This window comes from Varanus komodoensis, unplaced genomic scaffold (assembly GCF_004798865.1).
Source record: "Varanus komodoensis strain SLA01 unplaced genomic scaffold, ASM479886v1 scaffold4, whole genome shotgun sequence".
NCBI lineage: Eukaryota > Metazoa > Chordata > Lepidosauria > Squamata > Varanidae > Varanus > Varanus komodoensis.
In genome coordinates, this window is record NW_025335941.1 from 60,724,946 (window position 1) to 60,749,528 (window position 24,583).

The following is a 24,583-nucleotide window of genomic DNA, read 5'->3' on the forward strand; positions in this document are numbered from 1 at the left end:
ATACATCCAGCTTTTTTCTGTCTAAAACTCTCAATGGCAAGATTATCGCAAGATAAGTCAAGGTTAAATTTATATCAAATGGGGTGTATGGGATGAGTCACTCGAGTAAAGAGGTACTTGAAAAGTGATAATCTTTCTCGGCTGGTTTTGGAATCAGAATGGGTTGGATCCAGGCTTGGGCAACCTTGGGCAGGTTTCACTTCTAAAACTGGTTCTAGAGCCAATGTATGCAAAATTAAAGCTGAAAACATGACATGTGTAACAATAAGCAGACCTTAAATATGAGATATAAATCCACTTATTTAGGCGGCCTTTCCATGCATTGGTGTGTTCTTCCCTTTTTTTTTAATATTCTTCTGCCTGTACTATTTCCGGCCATTTAGACTCTGTTAATATTTAAAGATGGTAACTCATTGTCATTTTTGTGTGTTCATAGTCATTTTCTAGTGGTTGATGGCCTATGAGTAAACAGTAATTGATGGAGTAACTTTGGTATATATTTGATTTTGTTTTGCAAATTCACCCTCGCAGTTCAGTTCTCTGAATGGTGAAACCATTTCAACTAAAGGCATTTGAACAGGGCTGTCAAATTCTGTAAAAATGTAGCATACAACCCAGCAGCCAGAAAGTGAATGTGCATTGTGTTTGAAGGATCACCCCAGTAAAGCCCAGTTTGAACAATGTATGGAATAATGGTGAACCCTTTGTCCCAAGGTGTATTTGAGAATGTAATCTTAAATGTTTGACATTAAAAAGACAACTATGTACAAACAGAAAAGGGATTAACTTCCCTAGATTCTTGTTGTGGGTGAGGGCTTACACTGGATATGTAATCGATTTCTATAAAGTGTAACAAATGCTTTGTATTTGCGTTAATCACAATAAAAGTCATAAACTGAGCAGCTGCTGGGTCTTTGGAAATGCTTTGGTTGTGCATAAAGTGATGTGATTTCCCTTTCTTCTTTTTTCTTTGTTTTTATATTTTTCTTAATGGCTTTCAATCCGGTACTTTGCACATCTTTAAATGTGCAACTCGTTTCAAGAGTTAATGCTTCCTCAAGTTAGATTTTATGATTCATTTTCAATCTGCCACATTTGCTTTTATATTCACATGAACTAACTTTAATTATTCACATACCTTTATTAATTCCAAAATACTCCTAGCAGATTTTTTTCTGGGTTCCCCGCTGTATTTCTTCCTTCAGAGAAGGATGGGAGAACAGGCCCCAAGCACAGAAATGCCAGTAAATAGGCGTGTGCTTTTTGTAAAAATGAAGCTCTTTCTTATTTTCCTGTGAGAAACCAACAGATACAAAGTGTTTTGTGCAGCTTAATGTCCTGCATGGTTACTCAAAATTCACCTGCAACGGGTTCATCAGGTAACGGTACACAGGACTTCAGTATGGTGCCACTCTGGGAAGAATTCCCAAATGTCAAACACAAAGACAACCGTTTCCCAGTTTGCTAAGGTACCATGGTGTATGTATAAAGTGTTTGATTGTCTGAGCGTGTACAGGCGATGTAGCTGACCCAGTTGAGCTCTGGTGCCCTGGGGTACCTTGGTTGTCCATGGCACACAACCAGATGGGAGCTTCATGGCACTGATTAGATCCCACCTCAGCTGAAGCTCCATCCTCCATCTTTCCCAAGGAGGCATTCTGAGATCAGCCCTTCCCGTGTATTCCTATAATGTATTTATTTGCATCCCCCACTCCCAGTATCTGGGAGTAACTGCCTCCATCATGACTGGGGCAATAACGAGCTATCATCTGTTATCAACCTTCCGAGACGCTAAGGAGATTTCTACTCCCCATCAGTGGCTGATGTGTGCAAAGTAATCATAGGCCCGGCCTTTCCATGAGATTCTGCCAAATGATGAGGTGAATTATCATGCCCTGCTTCCCCCATACCCGTTTGTTTGTTTGTTTGTTTTGATCAGACTTGGGTGTGCTGTCCTTACTGCTTGGAAACTGGTTGTCTGTATTCATCTAGTGAATATAATCAGTTGTGCAATGTTGACATTTGAAGGCCTTCCAGAAAACCACTTGTGGACTTGATTCAACACCTCCTGAACTGCTGAACACTGCATATACTCTTTAAAATAATGTGCGGTGTGAATCTGGCAGACATAAGTAGAACTAGTTGTCCTGGCAGACCTTTGCCACTTCTTCAGATGCTGCAGTCTTCTGTCATTCTGTCATTTGATGGGCACACATGATTCATCTACTTCACTTCCATCATCATGGGATAAAATTTGGAACAAATATGATGGCCCCTGATGTCTCTTCTAGCTTTCATCCACAAGTAACATAGGCAAAGCTCACATTTTTCCAGCCTCATTAGCTAGAAAAGGGGGAAAGGAACCTAATTTATGCTTGATTGGTGGATCACAGGTGTTGGTTGTGCTAAAACAGACAACCTTGGACTCATCACTCCTCCCAGAGCTGATACAATTTAGTAACTTTTAAAATATGTATTGGTAGCAGAGAGAAACTACACCATCCAAACCAGATTGTCTGCTTCTCCATAATACCAGATACCAGTTAGTGTTGAAGGAGTGGTTCCTTCTTATGTAATATGACTTCAGAGTCTTTTAAATGAAATGAGCGTGTGACTTGGAGTCCTAGCCTGTGAGAAACGAAGATTTCCCCCTTAGAAACCGCAGGTTGGAGAAGAAGTGAGGGTACTGCAGAAGCAGAAAGAAGAGAGACAATCCCAGAATTTTGTGTGCCCTGTCTTATCATAAACCCTCTGGAAAATAAGCCTCATATGTCTTAAGGACTCTCTCTGGGCCTTGGTTCTGAATTCAAATGATTTTTCACTGCCTTTGTACATTAGGAACTGTGCTATACTGATGTCTCTCCTTACCTTCACCTGATATAAATCTGACCAACTTCTTTCCCCTCGCCTACAATATGTCTCCTTCCTTGTTTCCTTGTGTAGCTGCATCTAAAGTAAAACCAATACTGAGTTGTATCATTGAGTTGGATTCCTTTGATCCAGCATATCCTGCCTTTCCCATTGCCTCCGATTTCCATCCCAGGACCTCTCTGATCAAATATTTTGCTTGTCCTCACCTTCTCCGACCACTACAAAGCTGCCCCTGGATGCTAGCTTGCTTTGGGACTCTTAGACCAATGTTGCATTTTCTTGGTTTTGCCCAGTTAAAGGAAATGTCTCTCCTCCCTCCAAAAAGGAACAATCCCTGCCCTTGGCATAGAAACCCAGTCTAAGCAAACATCAGTGAAACCTTTCCTATCCTATTAGGACTACTTTATCTGAATTGTTCACAGCTATTTCTTTCTTCTGCACTCAGAATTTGGTGGTGCAATAGCCTAGTGTCCACTGAAATGCACTAGCCTGTGGACACCTTATTTCCAGTTACCCTGTTGCAATTTAAGTTATATATGCTCAGTTTCACCCAAAGACTAGTTCCACTGTACTCGGCACTAGTCAGACCTCACCTGGAGTCCTGTGTCCAGTTCTGGGCACCTAAGTTTTTAAAAGATGCAGAAAGGCTAGAAAAGGTACAGAGAAAGGCAACAAGGATGATTCAGGGACTGGAGGCAAAGCCATTTGAGGAAAGATTAAAAGAACTGGGCATGTTCAGCCTCGAGGAGAGAAAACAGAGGGAAATATGATAGCACTCTACAAGTATCTCAAAGACTGTCGCAGAGAGAAAGGACGAGATCTCTTCTTGTCCATTGCAGAGTGCAGGGCATGGAATAACAGATTTAAGTTAAAAGAAGCCAGATTTAGACTAGACACCAGGAAGAATTTCCTCACTGTCAAAGCAGTGCAACAATGGAATCTTTTTCCTGGGGAAGTTGCGAGCTGTCCTTCATTCAGGAAGTATCTGGACAGCCACCTGAGTGGGATGGTGTAACTTAGTGTCCTGCAATGGCAGGTGATTGGACCTGATGGCCTTCTGGCCCCTTCCAACTCTACCATTTTATGATTACTGTACTGACTGCCAATCCCTCTTTCTGAACAGTGAACAGAGTGTGTTTCTCGATTCATTGGGAAAGAAAGAGGCTTAAAATAGCCAATGCTCAAAGCATTTTGTTCTAGTTGCATTAGCACTACGGGAACAGAGCATATAACATGTGCATGCGCATCATGCTAATCAGGAATCCCATGCGCTGATACACAATACACAGAAACAAATACTCACTACGGCATCTTCGAATCTGCCGCAGTGTCAAAAGTGCTGTCGTGCAGTGCCTCAAACTCGATAAGGAAACTACGGTTGGAATCCGGAGAGCAGCCAGTGAAATGTTTACATTGGTTCTTTAAAAGGAGTCATTTATCCTTGAGCACTAACAATTTTTCAAGCTTGTCTCAGGTTCAGAAGCATGTTGCCATGGGGAAGGAGACCTTCTTGCCCACCCCTTGGCAGGCTGGGATGCCTTATGTGGTTCTGCGTTTCCTAGCCACGTTTCTGAGCTACAGAATTTTTTTTAAAGTCTTTTACAAGATGCAGGATGGAGCCTTCCTTCACCAGGAGGCAATCCTGGATTTTGGACAGATTCAGAGAACACTTTTTTCATCATTCAAATATGATGCTTTTTTCAGTAGTTTTGGACCCACGGAACCAGTTTTGTGAACGATTCGGGAAGTATCTGCTTTCTACGTGCTTGCTAAGAAGAATTTTCCATGACACTGTTGCAATTTAAATTTATGTCATAGCATTCATAAAACTAGGTCAGCTGTGCACTCTTAAAATAGTAAACTGGTGTTGACTTTGCTATGTCAAAAGGGGGCACAGAAATTAGCCTTTTAATGGACAGTTAAGGTGGTAACCTTATGCTCACCTAGACAGAAAGAGGACCAGCTGTTTATATACTTTAAAACACATAGAAAAACTTTAGCTGGAGCACTAAACTTTAAATCTCTTGATTAGACTCCATTAACTCCTCTTGGAACAGTTGCTATCATATTGGAGCCAGCTGGAGCCAGGGGTCAGACTAGATGGCCCATGAGAACCCTTCTGCCTGCTTCCATGTTTGTTTCTTTCTTTAAGCATAATAAAATATATTTGTTATGGTGAATGTCCAGCCTCTAGAAGAAGTTGACATTGCAACATGGCATTCAGATGGTGTTCCTGCCACAACTTTGTCTGATAATTGGAATTGTTAACATATTAAAAACATGTATGCATCACTGATCTACATATTTTCAAGTAATATAAAAGAAAGATTTAAAACATAAAGAATGGTGAGAGACAGACTGAAAAATCTAATCAGCTACTAAGAGCTTTATAACTGATGGAAACTGCAATCCAGCTTAGAGACAAGAGCCACTGTATCGAGTGTGACTTACCCCGCGGTATGAGTGGATGAGGTTGCGGTCTAACTAAGGACAGATAAGTTGAAAAAAGTGGTCATTGTTCTTTTCCTGAAGAAGCGCAATCCTTCCAGATCAATACTACCTGGTTCCTACTTTAAAAGAAGCACTGGCCTCTGATTTATGGTTGGTGTTTCGCAAGAAAGATCAGTTTAAAGAAAGTAAGAAAGTCTAAATGGTTAAATGACAATGAAAAGATACTGAAAATACCCTTTAATGATTAGCAATCTTGCTTTTATTGATTTAGGAGATAAACCCACCTGAAGCAAATCCCAGGTTATGCTCAATTTCAGAAATGTTCATCAGGTTTTTCGTTTTCATTTTTACATTTATACCCTACCTTCTTCCTCTTGCAATGAATGGGGGTTGCTCACCCGGCCCTCTTCCGCTCCATTTTACCCTTACAGGGAATTTAGACAGAAAGTCAATGGTCTGACTCAAGTCATGCAGGGAGAATAGCATGACCAAATGGGGACTAGAACCTGGATCTCCCAAGTCCAGCACTCTAACCACTAAGCCACACTGGCTGGGTGAATGCTATAAATACCTGACAACGTAGCTTTGCCTATCATACCAAAGGAGTGCTTAGCTTAGCACTTCTCTTGGCAAGCTCAAAAGCAAAACACAACAGAGAAGTGCAATTTTTATGTTCCATGACAAACTTCTGGTGGGCTTCAGTCGTCTCTTTATCCATTAATGCAGCACAAGGCGAGCAAGTGAGCAACCTGCCTGCCTGAGTCCTGTAGTTATCCATGGGGCGCCCACACACACTCTCTAACTGGGGCAACCACGATAAGATTGACTCCCACTGTGGCGGCACTCCTGGCTGGATCGTGGTAGAAATGAGGAGGTCCAACCCCAACCCTAAGCCAGGTCTCAAGTCATAGCTTTGCTGAAGTTTGTGAGATGGCCAGATAAAGACCTCCCAGATATTGACTGTTAAAATGGAATCCCAAGGAGAGTCTACAGTAATCCTTAGGTTAAAGTTGTACAAGATGAGCAACCACTCTGAGGAGCACTTTCCCCTCCATGACACGCCTGGTACCGGGGTGATAAACCCCTTTCAGCCCAATGGCTGAACTTTCTTTCAAAGAAGCGCTTGGGGGTAAAACCACTTAGAAAGTTTAGCTTCAAGCTCCCACTACTGGTAGCTTTCCAACTTTTCAGAATGGAGGAAATGCACAACAGCTGGGAAACCAATGAATAATTGCTGGTCAAGGAAACGGAAATATGGTCAATCTAGGGAGCGACAAAGGATTGGACGGCAACCTCAGGGGACTGGATCTGGGACCCAGACCTGAGATTCTGCCCCCTGCCCTACAGGCTTGTCACGGAATGCAGGCAACAAAAACGAGTCCTGTTGTGTGCTCCCAGAGTGGTATTTTTGGAAAGATGAAAAGGCCAAGACAAATTCATTCCATGTGTAAGTTGTCGAGACTCTTGAATGCTGTTTTAGGGACCCTCTGAAGAATATGATTTTAAAGATGCACCTTGTGATATCTCATTGCTATGTTTGTAAATGAACGCAAAATGATTTTATGCTGATTCTTTTCTTTGTTCATGACCCAGAGGCTTGTTCGGTTTGTTTTTAAAAATATTGCTCTTTAGCTGTGAGGCCTTTCTTCCCACAAGAGGTTGATTGCTACCCCTTGACTGCTCGGTGTACGTCATCTTAGCCAACAGAATACAGAGTAAATGTTGTCAAAGAAGATTGCATGTCTGGATGTGGGGCTGAATGATGTAGACGTCCTACGATCTTGAATTTTTGAGACCCCTCTGCAGATGTGCGTTCACAAGTATTTACCTGGATTTAGGAAACTTTCTGAAAAATAAGAAGAGGCTTGACTCTGACATTGCAAGCACTGCCGCCGACAGGACAAAGCCGACAGTGGATGATGGAAGGTCTATTCTTTGAGACTTTGAGGTGCTAGGACGGGGCTCCGCCATGTGGTCCAGCATGCTTATTTTAGTTCCTAATGGACTGTACTTCTTCCCTTGCTTATTGTGTATTTTAACAGTGAAGATGATCAACTTCTGTTCAAATGTTTGGCCTGAATGCAATGAAAATAACACTCCTACACTAACTATGCATATCATATGCAGTGTATTCCTTAATTCCTCAGTTCTATGGTGTTCACTATGAAAGATGTCACCTTTTGTCCACTGTGCCATTTGGAGGGTCTCCTTGTCTAGAACCGTGGTTTCCAGACCTGTGGATCAGTAGCAGCGGTCCAAGCAACTTTGCTTAAATGCTTTAGATGGGCAACACGAACAAACGAAGCTGCCCAATAGGGTGTCCTCTGCCTGGCAGTGGCTCTCTAAGGTCTCAGGAGAAGACTTTCCCATCACCTGCTTCTTGCTCCTCTTAACTGGAGAGGCCAGGGACTGAACCTTGGCCTTCTGCGTGAAAATCATGTACTCGACCCATGAGCCGAGGTCACCATCAGCTGCCCTGGTGTCCCTATTGAAACTATTGCCCAGTGGGAATCCAATATCAAAGAACCAATTCGTTCCTCTGCTATTACTGAAACCTACCTGGGCCCATTACAGGTAGGGGGTTGGACTGCAACATCTATCAGCAGGTATGAGCAAGGGAAGGACACTGCCCTATGTGGCTCCTTCCATTTTCCAGGACGGCATTTCTGCAGCCACATAAAGCCAGGCTATTTTAGGTGACCTGGCCCATGTTCTGGCTGGCCAGCTGCGGGCCACGTGAGCCTCGTGGATCATGGTTGCTTGAAGGACTTCAGCTTAGGAGCCACTGTTGTAGAGAATGGAGTCTTGCATGTGTCTCCCCACCCCATAACCCATCAATGCATCACACGACTGTATGCAAGAGAGGCTTCCAAATGCATTTCAACCTGACGGTGAATGAGTGCACCTATGCATTGTTATCTCTGTGCTGTGATTGTGCGTTCCTAACCTTATTGCTAAGCCGGTCATGCTGTGTCTCTAAGCTTTTCAGCAGAACTACATGGGTAAAATAAAGATCTCTCGGGGTGGGGGACAAAGCCATATCTATTGGGTTCCAGAAGGTAAGAAGTAACCTTTTAACCCAGCTCCTAGGCTGAGTTGAATGTCCTGGTACAGCTTTGTCACCGGTTTTCCTATTCTCGCGCCGTCTTGTGTACAGTACTGTGCATATCCCATTCTTAATCTTTGTGACAAGCCTATCGTAGCTTAACAGACATTTCTCTGATCCTCCGTATATGTATATAACCCTTCTCTCGTTGATCTTCTTTGCATGCTTCAGCGAGCCACGCAGTTGACGGTTCGTGCACATTAACGCCCGTCTAATTTCTTATTCTTGTCTCTGTTGTCACCAGGCCTCCTGAACCCGTTTACAGCACTGTGAACAAATTCTGTGATAAGCCACCTTCTCCTAGGCACTATTCCCCTGTCGAGTGTGACAAAGGGTTCCTCCTTTCAGCTCCCTATTCCCACTACCACCTAGGCCTGCTCCCTGACTCTGAGATCAACAGGTACTGCATGCGCTTCTCACTTCCTCATACTAAAATGCATGGCCGTCATTCCAGCGCATGGAAAGCAGGCACCCTCTTCCACCCAGACAGCCACGGTGCTGTCTCTGCAAAGGCCTCTCTCCTGATGGGTTCCCACCACACATTCGGAGCAACAGGGTTGGGTTTAGGGGCGTTGGATGCCGTGGAAATGCCTAGGAGCCGTTGGGCAGAAAGGAAGAGTCTGACGTATGACGCTCCTGTGTGCTGAGCGAGACCAGTGGCTTGCTGGTGCAGGCCACCCATGCTAAGTGGTCCTAAATGGAAGGAAGTGAGCAGGTGACATGAGATACGGGGGAACTGCTACCTGTTGGGGTTCTTTCTCTCGGTCAGCTCAGGTGCAGAAAAGCCAAACCAAAACAAAAGCCCAGTGTAATGGAAGGCTGGGGCATTCTGAAAGGCTGCGGCTGTGAAGGTACTTGTCAGCCCTTTCTTGACACTGCGCTTTGACGTCTAACCTTAAGACTTGTGTGTCTCCCAGTGGCAAAGAAGTAGCATAGAAAGACGAATACATGTAAATAAATTCAGCTTAGAGTTTGTTCATACCTTGCACATTCGGTGGATAGCTTGTCTTTTTTCTTCCAAGGATTCCATTCTCCTTCTCTCCATTTTATCTTCACAACAACCCTGTGAGGCAGCTCAGACTGAGCTTCGTGGCCGAGTGCAGACTCAAGGCCAGCTCTCCCAAGTGGCAGTCCAAAACTGGAACCACTGCACCACACATTTAAGAAATGTCTTTTCTCAAATAAGCCTGCCTGAATGCTAATATGAATACCAAGCCCCAAGTCATGGCCCTTCACAGTCAGAGGTAGACTTGACCGCCAGGTGAGCTTTCCCAGTCTTCATTTGCTTCGATGTGGACAGAAAAGACAGCTTTAGTTCAATAGGCTTTTGGCTCCTTCTGTTGATATGCTTCTGTTTAATTTCTCGCTGCATTCTTGCGCTGTATTTATTGCTTTATGGTAGCATTTTTTTCTGGAGTTTAAATGTTGTAAGCCCCTCTTAGTTATTACACAGAAGAAGCATGTTAAAAAGCCAGTACATTGAAAAGGAGTGTGTGGATTCTTGCTAGAAAACCCTATTCACAAAGAATTGAAATTGATATAGGATGGCTATTTGAAACTTACATTTTCAGAGGGGAGTGTATTGTAGAGTAGCAAAAGCACGAGGACATCAGTTCCAAAACTGCTGATGGGCCTCCAGGTATAAGCTGGCTGGCAATGGTAAGACACATATGCATTTCCTATACTGCGAGGATGGGAAGCTATGGAAGTCGAGGGTTGTCAGACCTCAATTCCCACCATCCCCAGTTGCAGCTGGTTGGAGTTGTAGCCCAAACGACTGTGGGGCAAAAGTTCCCCCATCCATTCATATGGCAGCTCCTAAGGATCTTCCCATACTGGAAAGGGAGAACCCAAGAATGCAGTCTAGGCCTAAAATGCAACCCCCCAGGCTGCTTTGGTTTTCTTGCCCCTTGGCAGTTTTTAGCAATGTCCTAAAAAGGGCAAAGCCAAGAACAGCATCAGGGGAATCTCCCTCAAGACAGCTCTGAGGATCAGGCTTTGAAAATGCCCTGGGATTTCCGCAGCTGCACAGAACAGATTTGATTCATTCCCTGTAAGGACAATACATTTCCTGTGCCCACAATGAAATATTTGCTTCCACAGCGTGCTAAGAGGACAAAAACGGAAGGGGTGCAGCAGAGCCATCCTGAAAAGCGTGCCAGGGAAAGCCAGCCTCTTGGGGAGACGCGTATCATCTCAGCACGGCAGGAGAGAATTTAGCTTTAATTAAAGGATTACGATTCAGCAATGGCACAGGCATGGGCTGTGCTAATCCATTGTATCAAACCATTTCAAACCACTTCTTGGGGACTGTGCTGCCCTTACAGATTTTGTGTTGAGATGCCTATCGCCAGCTTAAAATATAAAAAGGGTTTTTGGAGTATGCAGGGCTTGCTTCTTAAGTCTTTTTGGGTGCTGTCACATGGCTGCTTCCTCCATCAACAGTACCCACCAATTGATGGAAAGGAAGTGCACGGAAGACACACCAAAAAGGTGCCCAGTGCTATTGGCTTTCCTCCAGCTCCACTAAGATTGTGCATGGCTTTTGTACCTGTGGCAAAATTGGTGTTTCTTGTGGTGATCCGACAGTGCATTTGAAAGCGGGGCAAAGGCGGGATGTGTGCATGTCCTGGTTGCTCACACTGGTGAGCAAACTTGCCCTCGAAGATTTCGGGAAGAGTATCCCACATGGCCGCTTTGTGAGATGGCTGGCTGTTTTTCAGGTTCAGGCTCCATCTGGGCTCTCATCCTGACCCTGTGCAGTCTGACATGTAACCTCCACCATCTCTTTGAAGAAAACAAGCAGTCCTTGGCGTATTCATGTACCACATTTAAAGGTGCATTCATGTACCACATTTAAAGGCCATTACTGTGATTATTCTTCTGCATGTGAACATATACTAGAAAAACACAGTTGTCTTTAAATCCATTATTGCCAATTTGGGGTGCAGGTGAAATGGCAGGGGCCACATGAGGCTTTTCTGCCCATGCGCAAACCTTGTTCTGTCCATTGCAAGATAAACTAAATGCAAATGTAAATATATTCCTTGCAGCAGTTTCTCTTTCTCCATTTGGCCCAATTTTTTCCCCAGACTTGCAGGACACGGGGAAAGTTGGAAGGTGAAGGTACTGTAGGAGCAAGTAATATGTCTAGTTTCACTTCTCGCCCTCCCTCAGAGTTGGGATCTGAAAGATCCTGTGGAGGGAGCTAACTTCTGAGGAACGATGACTTTAACAATTCACAAAGCAAGATGTTAACAAGGCATCGCCTAACCTGCAAAATCACTGGGACAAAATAGGTATAGCAATTTTCTAGGTACTCAAAATTAGGGTCTGCTACTAGGCGGCAGTTCTATGCAACTGCTACCAGGCCTCCGTGACCCTTAATACTGATTATATTCTAGCTGCTTGTGACCCAGATGAAGGCCCAAAGTTTTCTGATGTATAACAAATCCCTGAACAAAGACCTAATATGTGTTTGAAATTTAAGTTTCAGACTGTCTGCAGCGACTGGAGAACCCCAGCCTGCCCTCCACTTCTGAATGCACATACAATGCATTAAGGAACATGCTTCTGTTTATTGTGCTATTTTCTTGGCTTGGCTGGGTTTTGTGAAAACAAAATGCCCCTGAGCTTTCAGGTGAGGGTGCCAGCTGCTGAATTAAAGAGGTGCTGGCATCTTTAAAAGCCATTTGTTAATGAGAACTCTAGTGAGCATCTCGTTCGTCCACAGAGGAGTCCCTCTAAGCCTCCTTGGGCTACCTCTAGTGCTTGGCCAGGTCTTCCAAAGAGCATTAAGCAGAGATGAAGTCTGCAAATGATGTTATTTTATGTGATATTTATTTTTATTTATTTTATTTAAAACATGTCCATGCCGCCCCATTCGCCGAAGCCTCGGGGTGGCTCACAACATAAATTAAAATATAGTACATTAAAAATATAAAACAAATTAACAATATAAAATAAGTCGCCCTGGCCAATACTGTTGTAATCTACTTAGAGACTCTTCAAACTAGTTATAGCAGAATATAAGTTGAAATAATAATAATAATAATAATAATAATAATAATAATAATAATAATAGCTCACTGAGCTCCAGTTACACAACCAGCAACCTTAGAAACCCAGAAACAGAGCAAACCAGAAGGGGCCTCCCGGCCCATCTAGTCTGACCCCCGGCTCCAGCCAGCTCCACTCACGACATGCCCACCATGTGCAGAACCTTCTTCTGCAGCCCCCCAAAGGTCAGTAGCAGCTGGCTCAGAAGAGAGATGCTGCTCGCACAGCTGTCGTGAGGGACATTTTCCTGGTGGCCTCCCTGCGACTGACCTCCTTTGACGTGAGGAGCGGCCGCCATTTGAGTGGCTGCTCCAGCGTGCAAATGGGAACTAGGTCTCAGTTCCTAGGAAGTGCCGCACAAAAGTTGGGCATGCTCACCAGGAACATGGGCTGCGGCCCTCTGGAAAGCAGACTGGAGTCCAGGGAACCAGGCCCAGGCATCTGATGGATTCCCAATCCACGACAGATTCCTCACGCATCGTAGTGCGTAGAGGTACTCCTAGGGTACTCCTATCACCACTCCTATGTTGCTGGGCTTGCAGCATGATACAAACTTCCCTCGTGCTACTGGCGAGCAGTACCAGTACTCCTGGGGTCCTGCGTGGAAGGTGTCCTCTGCTTGAGGGGCTCACCTTTCCAAATCCAATTTAAAGCTAAAAGCCCATAAGGACTGCTGCCAGTCACCAGTTCGTACCTGGTCAGCAGGCACACAGGTCACCGGGTCACAGTCCTCACTATGGTGAGATTTGCTTCCTTTCCATGCAAATTATAATAATGATTGCTACATTTGCATCTAAGCATACAAATCAGCACATGCGAACTTTATGCCAAGGTTTGCCCTCTCTTGCCCTCATTTTCACTAATGGATTTCCTTCCTTGAGGTGTTCCTTTCAGGGGCTTCTTAAGTGGTGCTGTGAGAGCTGCTATTAGAATTTCCCACAATGCTTCTGATATAGTGCTATGCTGGGGCATTGTGGGGAATTCTCTGGGTCATCCCCAAACTCAACCCCTGGGCATTATGTGTGTGGGAGAGATGTGTGTGTGTGGTGGCCCACCCTGTGGCATGGAAGCCCTAGGTAGCCACCTGCCTATGCCACTCGCCACCACCTGACCTTGGGTCTTCTGCATGCAGGAATGTCTGTAGAACTGGCTGCAACACCCCCTCATTCTGTGCCCTTCCATATGCAATGAGACGATCAAATTGCACTTTCCGCAACACAGAACAGGTCAATGCAGGTTTCTGTTTCTTTAACCCTACGGATGAAACCAGGTATCTGGGTCTAAGCATGGAGACCCTCCTCCAAAAGGGGAGCTATTTTCTAACTTGAGTGGGATGGTGCAGATTGGTGTCCAGCAACTGCAGGGGGTTGGACCTGATAGCCTTCATGGCCCCTTTCAACTCTGCTATTTTGTGATTCTATGAACCTCTTAGCTGGGTCTCCAAGAAATCCTATAGCCATCTGTGTGCTGTTTAGCCACCATGGAATTGTACTACCCTGCTCTGTTTACTCAGCAGGAAGTCTCCCCAAATCAAGCTTTGTTGGAAGGCATCCTTAATCACCACTGTCATTGCTATTACTACTTCCATTTCTAGAAGTTATTAAACTTATTCCCCGCTAAAGAAATTAAGCGGGAGAAAACATAAACACATATGTGAACGTCAATGTATTACAAATATTAGATAACAATATAATCTAAGGTAATACAAACAGTATACCAACTCACTATCTAATATATGAATACATACTAAAAATGTAACTGTTCTACTGCTTGATATATAGGCAGATTCCATATATTGGGGCTCTAGGCTAAGAACAGGCATTTGTAGAATCATACAGACTCTTGTGATAGTTTCCTAAACTCCGCAGACTAGCTTCCCAAGCCTTTTCTGAAGAATGTTGCTCTTCGTTGCCTTTATTTAATAAGCTTATAAGTCCCAGAAGGGGCTCTGGCAAAACCAATTTTGTCTGTGTACATTTGAGCCTCTTCTTCTTTAGCTGCGTGCCAAGATGAAATTACAACCCTATCTTACGTTTGTGATGTGATTCTGTTATTGAATATGGTATCTAATTTGATACAAAACGGAGTTCCATTCTCATTTTCTTCATTTTTATTTCTGTGTTCCTTTGCACCCCAAAGCCTCTTTTATTCTTTCATCCTTTCTTTCTTTCTTCTTATGTTTTTAGATTGCTCTGATTTTGCATGTTTTCGATCTGCATGTATCTTTTAGTCAGTGAACAGTGCAATCTTATTCATGCCTCAAAAGTAAGTCTCATTTAGATCACTGGGACTTACTTCCAGGTAAGTGGTTGTAAGTTTGCACTGCAATTTACTTTTTCTCACCTCATAATGAAGCAGAAGGAGCCTTTTGGTATTCAAATACTATTTCTTCCAAAGATCCTGAAACAAGGGTGCTTGTTTGTTAGTTGATGCAAAGGGTCCAGAAGGAGAGAGAGGAGTGTGTCTGAACGGGGTGTCTCTAAAACCCATGCCCACTAGCTCTGAAATTATTTCCAGTGGTGCCTTGAATGTCCACTCCATGAGCTAACTGCAGCTTCCAGCTGCAAAACCCAGAATACTACCTGATATGTCCTGCTCCATTGGAGTAGCAGAGAAGAAAAGTATTCCCAGGCTCCAACAATATACAAATGTGAAGTTCACAAAAGGGATATTTGTGTCACTCACTGACACAGGTAGCAACGTGCAAAGAATCTGTTAGAAGGGCATAAATCTGATGGATTTTCTCGACTGCCCTGCAGCTTCTCCTCTGCCAACCTTGTGCTGGAGCTGACGCCATCTGAGTTGAGGCACCATGCCGGCTGCTGTTCTTTAAAACGTATCATGATTTACAGTTTTAAAAGCCAGGGGATTGAGTGCAAAATTCAGGCTTCCATGCTGCAGTTTGCACCCATTGCAGAGGAAAAGCCCAACTTTTGCACAAATCTGGAATGAACCATCACAAAATCCAAGATGGCCAAAGTGGTTTGTGTGCATAAGCAGTGAGAAAAGAATGCTTCCACCCTTCTCGTGTTAAATGCTACAACAAGAACAACAAGCAGAACTAGTTGGCCCCAGTTGGCACACATTGCGCAAGAAACTGAGCAGTTTTGTGGAAGCTTCCTCCCTCTGACTGAGACTGTTTTGGCCATCAAGTCAGGAATGTGTCAAAAGTACGTCAAGCTCAAACAGAATGAGATTTCTGGTGTCATGCATTCCTAAATCCTCATTGCAGGCAGAAATATAGATCTCTTTGGGCTGCTTGCTTGTTCTAACTGGTTGGCATGATCTGTGTTGCTCGCATGTGTCTGAATTCGAGCATGAATTCCTAGCAAGTGTCTTAATCTTAATGAGGGATGGACAAATCAGCCAATTCCAATTTCTCTCCATTTACCATTTTGCCATTCTCAAGTTTGATCCATCTCAATTTCTCCATTCTTGTGTTCAGCTCATCCTGAACTTTGAGAATGTTGTAATAAGGTTTGCATTAAATATTATTTATTTGTTTTGTATACTGTGCATAAGCCCAAAACAGCTTATATGGACATTTCTGAACACTTCTATGCATGCATTTTAATTCATTCTTGCCCAATAGCAACAATTTTGGAAGAGTTTTTTCCCAGTGTGTGTCTTTTTAAATGGAGAAATTCATTGCAGAACTGTGAAATTTGTAAAAGTGCACATTTTGAAGTATAACTGAGTTTCAGTTTGAATAGTGTTTCAAAGGTACAAAATCAGGTAAGTTCTTATCAAAATTAAGGTGCTGGTGATGACCCATAAAGCCCTAAACGGCTTAGGACCTGGATATCTGAAGGAGCATCTCCTTCCCCATGTGCCTACCCACCCCTTAACATCTGGGGTAGAGGTCCTTCTTTGGGAGCCCTCCTTGTAGGAGGGTGGCTACCCAGAGAAGGGCCTTCTCTGCAGTGGCACCCTGATTGTGGAATTCACTCCCCAGAGAGGTTCGCCTGGTGCTGACACCTTATTCCTTTCGGCACCAGGCCAAAACCTTTTTATTTTCCCATTAATTTAAGGTTTGAGTGTGATTTTAATGTAGGGTTTTATTGTATAGAATATCAACTTGGATGCTGTTTTACTGTAAGACTGTCCCAAGACCTTGTTAGTGGACAGTATATAAATAAGTAAATAAATAAAATGCAAAGTGACTGTATTTCTCCTGCATCCTTAAATTCAAGAGAATGAATTAAACTTCTACCCCTGTTTGCATCTTTTAAAAAAATGAGATACTTTTTAGGCTGCCTCGTTTAGTAGCCCTGCACTATACATTCCCAAGTGGGAACAGTCCAAAAGGTGCTTCTTTTCAAAGCCTCATCAAGATTCCAGGCAGAGATTGCTGCTTTCCCCAGAAGAGTCATGGGAAGGAACTGCATCAGAGTATCTGTGTTAACTGCCAGTTTGGTCTGTTGGCCTACTTTACATATTCTGTTCCATTCAATTAACTTGTCAAAGTCTTCTGTACTAATGGGGGAAAAGGGAGACCAGCCATTTTCATTTCCATCACAGTTGTCTGTCTGTGTTGGTGTGTTTCTAAAATATTTTGTTTACTCACCATATCCCAGTTGCCTCAGTCAAGCAGTAAGGAGGCAGTCTCTTCCTCCAAAGGTTGCTCATTTATTTCAATAGGATAAGCAGCTCCATCAGCTTATCCCTCCATCAAACTGAATGTGCTAATCTGGGCAATTTGCATAGGGACCCCCCCAGAGAGACTCTGGGACTGGCCCATTATTTCAACATCAAGGAATTCCTGCAAGAACAAAGAGATCTCAGGCATGGATACTGAATAGACAACTCTATTAATTTTGATGTTTCTTATTTCTCATGATATCCAGTTTTTGCATCAGTTCATTTCTCTTTTTTTCCCATCTGAGCAAACAATTGTAAAGATTTTCATGTTCATTTTCCTAAGCTGTACAATGCACAGGCATACTGTACATGCATTTTATACCCATTTTACAGTTTTGCATGCAATTTTGCCTAATATCTGCAAAATCTACAAGAATTAGTTTAATGCATTTTGTTCATTGTTTTCATGAAATACAGACATTTGCATGCACATTTTCATGGAAAACTGTACTGCACAACTTGGAAAGTGCAAATGTTGCGCTATAACTGCGTTTCATTTCATGTATTGGTTGGGTTTCAGATGTACAAATTAGGTAAGTTTGCATTACAAAGAGAATGGAATGAACTTGTCCTCCATCACTACATTTTGCAAAAATATACTCCCATGGTGCAGTCTTGCAGCTAAGCCTGTGCTCATCACTACATTGATGGTCAGTGAATTTCTGTGTCATCGGTTCATCTCACAGCCTGGCCAGACTGTCTCCATGTCAGAGCTGTGAAGTAGCCAGCCTATTTTGCAAGACTGGCTACTTCAGGCAACATGCTGTCATCTGAAAATGTGGAGGTGAAGCATTGCCAGTGCGAAACAGATTGTTCTTGCACCTAGAGAACAAGCCCTGCACTACAACCAAGGAATATAACTTCTGCACACAAATCATAGCATGAATCGTAGAAAAGGAGACACCTAGGATTGCCTCGTGATGATTCAAATAAACGTTGGACCGGTTTAGCCCATATGGACAGTATAGCACATGGGAAAAACATGAGCATGAATCAGATCTTGTTTTCTAAATGAATTACTGCAGCAGTTCCTCCTACCTGAGACTCAAACTGCTGCTGTTAGAAGCAGAGGAAGCTGACCTACCAGATCAAACTCATTATCTCACAGTTATTCTAACGCAATATTATCTCCTCCAGCTGACAAAGCTCACCTGCGTTTCAAGCAGAGGTCTTTCCTGCCACCTTTCCCATTCCTTGTTACCTGATCCTTATACCTGTAGTTTCTCAGGTGTAAATCTATGGACTTCCTGCATAAAAATCTTGTACTCTACTTGGCGCTATAGTCCATCCCCAAAATGTCTAGTGTAAAGAGTGATTTGTCCCTTCTGCTGTGGTGAATCGCCTCAGATACACAGATCTACCTGTGTGCACATTTATCTGACCTGTGTGTGTAATATTCACTTGGATTCCAGCTCTGTGTGATGTCTTTGATCGTACTGTAGCTCTAAATACAGTAAGGTCAAGAGGATCCATGAGAAAAAGATGGTGCTTGTTTTACTAACTCTTCTTTCTTTCTCTCTTTCTTTCTCTCTTTCTTTCTCTCTTTCTCTCTCTCTCTCTCTCTCTCTCTCTTTCTTTCTTTCTTTCTTGGTTTGTTTCCTGTCCATACAGTCATTCGCAGCACAGTACAGTCAAAAGGCCACCCACAGTAAGCATACAGCGGAGTATTTCTATAGAAGGGTAAGAAGAACCAAAGTGAATAGTTTTGCTTGGATCTCAGCTGCTTTACATTGTTTAGCATTGTGTTTATTCATAAGCAATATTTTGAGTATGTGTGAATGCCGGAAGCTGAATATTATAGCATCCTCTGTACAGCATCCTTTAATTTCTTCCATTAAATAGCTCAAAATAGACTATGTATGGTTCTCTTGGCAGGCTGTTATGGTTCTTTATTTATTTATTTCCCCCATTACCAAATCAACTTACAGGTGGAGCTCTGCTCACAGGCAGGTGTGACTTCCACCATGTACTGAGCAATTTCCACATTTGTGTAGGGATCACACAAAAGAGACTTCATGAAAAGCTTCGTTCTCTCCGATATTTCAGGAGGCCTATAAAATAGGGTAGGAAAAGTCAATTCAGAGTGAAAGCAGAAAGCATTATTCTCACTCCAAATTGGCTTTGTGATATCATGATAGAGTCAGCTTCTGACTGGCTGTGTGGCAACACAACTAGATGCAGATTACATAATTTTTGATAGACAGCAAGAAGACAAGGGTTCTAAAGTAGCTGTTAAGAGATAGACAAAACGAGAACCCTTTTTGAACTCAAAATATTTACCCATGAAATACCCATTCCATACTTTGCCCAAGGAACTCCAAGATTTCTTTCATGGCCAAGCTTTTTGTTTTTGTTTTAATACGCCAGGATGCACATTTTTGTTATTCAAGTCTCCTCAAATCTAAGCCAAGGCTGTATGAATCAGATCTTAATTTAAAATAAGGCTTTCTGTCATCCCCATATCCAAACTGAATTCTTATTTTCCCCGCAGAGTTATTGTATATAAAAAAGGTTCTTCTCTGGAAAAAGGCCGGAAGACACCAACATGTGTTATGCCCCCACTAAGCAAAGCAAATTCTCCTCTGACTTCTACGCACGGTGGATGACAATGTATTTTATTGCTATGTGGTCTGCAGGGAGTTACTCAGCTTTTTTGCTTTTCTTTTTGGGGCCCAATCCCTTGGAGAGTTCTCCAGTGCATCGCCCATGACGATATCTGATGAAGTGCCTATTTGTTTCAATGGGCTACATTCAGGGGAACCTACAGCATTCATCCCTTTGCAATGGCAATTTTAATTCCTTTCCTCTCTGTTAGTCTTGTTTCCCCACATGCCACTCCAAAAAGCATTATCTGCACAACATCAGATGCTATAAAATGCTTCCAAAGAGACTCAGCTCAGTCCTTCATTCCTCTAGAATACCTTCAATCTGGTGATGAATAAAAACAGAGTAAAATGAAATGAGAAAGGCATAAAAATTTTTAACTGCAGAAAGGCAAGAATCCACCATTTGGGAGGTTGTCTGTTCAGTAGCTAAACTATCAGCTCCACCTACTGAAGGTATAGAGAAATGTGCTTTAAGCAACCAGTTCTGTTCAGAGAAATGTCTGCATACGAAGCAGAATTGAGTATTACAGTGTCAAGGTATCAAGAGTTGATCATTACCACTTCGAGTAGTTGGTTAGGGATTCTTTTTTAAAAGTTTTACTTTACATAACAGTTCCACATGAACATTAGCATAGTAGGGAGAACAAGGGTAACAGAAATGCCTAACAGATATGCCCGTTTTCTGCTTGAAAGAGCCATGTCCTTCCTCTTCATTTAGCATAGTGCAGTAATATTAAACTTGCTTTCTTTACTTGATGACTGAATTGATCTTGCCCATTCAACTGTTAGGATTCAACCTCTTCATTCCAACCTCATTTTTTTTTAATTTATTTTACTTTATTGACAATCCTACAAAATCACAAGTTTAAATTGTTTACATTATAATACAGTCCAATATTCATAGAAGCATAGCAAGTCAGAAGGGGCCTCCCGGGCCATCTAGTCCGACCCCTGGCTCCAGCTAGCTTTGCTCATGGCATGCCCACCATGTGCATGTCCAGCCTATCCTTGAACACCCTCACCGATGGGGCCTCAACCAGCTCCCATGGAAGCCCATTCCACACCCTCGGGGTCCTGACTGTCAGGAAGTGCTTCCTGGCATCCACCCTAAATCTCGGTTCCCTGAGCTTTGCTCCACTGGAACGTGTCCTGCCCTCCACCACAGGGGGAAAAGGTCATGACCCACCTCCGCATGGCACCCCCTCACATCCTTTTATACACACAATAGCTTCCAAAGCTTAAGCTGACCAGCTTTCCATCCAGTTTCCCATTTGGTCTTCTGTATTGTTTGAGTCCCTATAACAGAAAGTGAATGCCATCTTTGCAAAAACTTATCTTGTTTTATTTCTCCTCTATACACTCTAATCCAATTAGTCAATTTCTCCATCTGTGCAACCATCCATATTCTGTTCAGAAACCTTTGCAAGGAGGCATTCCAACCTCATTTGATTCCATGTATGGAGCAGATGATGGAGTGCTTCTCACATACCATCTGCTCTGCTGAAATCAGCAGAAGTGTAGTATAGGTGTTCGTCCTGGTGGTCCCCCAGGACAGGCAGAAATTCATGTGGATTGAATTCATGTCAATCCACACCCACAGTTTTGATCCAATCCAGGAGCAGGTCTTCTGTAAAGCTGGTGGGTTTCCATTGCCCATTCAAGCAGAAGTCACTCCAACATACTCGGTATCACAGCAGGGGGCAATAAGAGCATCTATTTTATTTTATTTCTTTCTTTATTTATTAAAACATTTTATGCCGCCCCATTCGCTGAAGTCTTTATCCCAGGAAAGGGGGGATTCTGAGCTTATTTGTTTATTTAAAACATTTCTATGCCACCCAGCTGTGCCACAGCACCTCTGGGTGGCTCACAACACAAGATAAAAACACAATAAAGCATAATAAAAACCGTAACATATTACACATTAAAAAACAATGATAAAATACAGTGAAACATTCAAAACAAAGGTCTATGGCAATTAGTTATTTCAATGTTTTTTTAAAAGGAAGGTCTTTGCCTGGTGCCAAAAAGAAAGTAAGGAAGGCACCAGGCGGATCTCCTTGGGGAGCACATTCCAGGTGTGGGGGGCAGCTGCAGAAAAGGCCCTGCTCCTCGCGGCCATCCTGCTCACCTCCTGAAGGAATGGCTCGCACAGGAGGGCTCCCACCATAGATCTCAGAGGCCAGGAAGGCACACATGGGTGCAGGCGTTTCCTATGCTTATGGCGTAGTCCCTACTGGTCAAAAAGTTCCAGCATGTTGACCCTTTGAAACTTGGCTCATCTGCGCCACTTAAAATATCAAGGCCTCAATCCATATGGCCAATGGATCAAAGGCTGGCTTTGTAGCAAGGAGGGCACACCTCTGGCCCATGGGCAAGAGCCGCTCCCTGGGCTCTCCACACCTAGCCATGGCCGCATCTCTCGTGCCCTGCTGCTGCCCTGCACCAATTTGGTTCTTCAAAAGCCTCTGTGGTGTTTCATGGGGGCTTTCCAAGTCTGTCTTCCATGCAGAGGGGCAAAGCACCACCTGAAACGCAGCCCCTGCACAGCATTTAGGCTTTAAAATGGGGATATTTTAAAAAAATCCTGATAGCTATGTTGGGGATATAGGAGGGTGGTGTGGAGGGAAGCGTTTCCTTACTTCATGGTGAACCTCCTCACAGAAGGCCTGCCAGAAATTAAACTAAAAATTCTTTCAGGAGTGCTTTTGCCCATATAGTCTGTCTCGCTCACTAGGGTCTTCTGTGGGTAATCTTCAAAAGTTTGCTTCTGTAAGGTTAATGTCAACTACCCAGAGGACATGGTTGCTCCTAAATTATGGCCTGGGCTGCCTCAAGAGATGCATCAGATGTTCCAGCCTGCTTCCTTCAAGAGGGAGTTAAAGCCATATCTCTCCTGACAGGCCTTCCCAGTTAATGCCCAGATTAGTTTTTATTAAATATGCTTGTTTGTAGTAAACATTTTAATTATTGTTGGTTTTAATCTCCTGTAACCCCCCCCCCCCCCAGAGCCTATGGGAACAGGGCAGTATATACAAACCAAGATAAATAAAATAGACATTTTCATTTGTGCATTTCTCTCCTCCCTCTCTTTCCAAAAATGGAAAGACAGAGGAACAGAGAGAAGGATGGAGGAGAACAACAGAGGGAGAAGGGGAAGAGAAGTGTGAATGAGCGTGCATAGACTCTGCTTTCTGCTTGCTCACCCAATGCTCATGTACCCTACATAAGAGGAGAAAGCACTGCAGCGACTTTGTACTTTTTAAAGAAGGTCCCCTCAATTTCAACGTGATGGAATTATCAGGAAAATATTTAATATTCAAATAGTAGGTGTAATAGTATTCAGATAATCTTGAGCGTGTCAACGAAAAAAGCAAGTGTCCCATTGGTCAAAATGATACTGTTATGAAACAAAATATAAAGAACAGCTTAACAGGATATGTTCCATCCAGGGTGCTTAGAGGGGTAAGCTGCATTCTTTTGTCTCGACAGAGAACCTCGAAAAGTTGTTCTGCACAAGGGCTCGACAGGGCTTGGTTTCAACATCGTAGGAGGAGAAGATGGTGAAGGCATTTTTGTCTCCTTCATCCTAGCGGGTGGACCAGCTGACCTCAGTGGGGAGCTGCAGAGAGGAGATCAAATTTTATCTGTAAGTAATTCTTACACACCCACCCACGTATCACAATCTTTTGTTCCTTCTTTAGATAATCTTACAGCAGTGTCACAACCTTGACTTGTCTTTTCTGGGTTCTTCATTGCTGGCTTTCAGTTTTGGTCACCCGTCAAGCTCATACGACCCAAGAGGAATTTTATGTTGTAGTTGTCCAGATTGTGACCTCAAATGGGCCATGGTTAGCTGCCTTGAGTGAGATGGAGGAAGGGCTGTAAGTGTCAAAGCAAATAATTAGGGGGTAGCGGGAGTGTCAGCAACCCCCTCATGGGATTTCCTGAAAGACAGTCTTTATTAATCAGTGTCAATGCCTGTTACTTCAATGGGCTGAATTACCGAAACTGCCTCCTTGGGTCACAGAAGTGGGAAGTTTCAGGAGTCATGGACCACCCATTCCAACAGACAGGGATTGTTCTGAAAACAGAGGATGTCTCCATGGGACTTGCCCAGAGAGACCTCTTGTAATCCTGCCCTTCAGGCAAGTCAAAACTATTGGAGAGTCACAGAGACTCTTCTCTGATCCTATTCAGTCCGGCCTGATGCTTAATCCCTGGCTTACTTCTCCATGAAGTGGGTGGGGAGGTGGGTCCTGGTTTTCCACACTGAAAAGCACCCAGACCTACTTGGTGGGAGAAGGGCATTAGAATTGGGAACGGTACCCATTTGGACGGAAGGCAGCATCTGTGCCGTGGCTTTCTGCAGTGGGCGTCATGCCACACTCGGGCAAGTAAAGACCAAGTCTGCCATCTACTGTGTACGATGATTTTGGCAGGCAGACCTGCTTTCAGATAGGCTACACTCTGGTTTGCTGTCTCTGTGTTTGTACTGACTTGGACAGCCGCTCCGCAAGCCATTTTCAAATTTGCAAGGGCTTATAAAAGGGATTCTCAACCTCCGGCCACATTTAGTGCATTTCATACCTGTGATATTAACAGAATTGCTCAGCATTTGGACACTGATAGCGTGGAATTAAGAACAGATGCTTCTGTGTTTAAGAATCCTCACAGTTACAAGAGCACATTTCCTGGGTGATCTTTGTCTCCAAAGCCAGTTTTGCCATTTTCATATCTCCCTCTGATGTGGGAATGGAAGGGAGGCAAGGCAAGGCAAGGCAAGGCCCAGGAGCTGGTTTCATGCTCACTAGCTGGAACTGTCAAAGTTAGATTTCACCTTCCTGCA

The 24,583-nt window shown here is 43.5% G+C and overlaps 1 protein-coding gene across 7 annotated transcripts in view; it reads left to right on the forward strand.

The window, feature by feature from the left end:
* DLG2 (discs large MAGUK scaffold protein 2) overlaps positions 1–24,583 on the forward strand; it is a 959,957-nt gene that overhangs the window by 738,324 nt on the left and 197,050 nt on the right. For 5 of the 7 annotated variants that reach the window (XM_044442334.1, XM_044442335.1, XM_044442336.1 and 2 more), the window contains 2 exons: positions 18,740–18,808; positions 23,227–23,383. In XM_044442334.1, coding sequence (XP_044298269.1) covers positions 18,740–18,808; positions 23,227–23,383 — 226 coding nt within the window. Of the gene's footprint in view, positions 1–8,672; positions 8,829–18,739; positions 18,809–23,226; positions 23,384–24,583 lie in introns of those variants that run through there. The other 2 variants (XM_044442340.1, XM_044442339.1) reach the window with 2 other exon arrangements.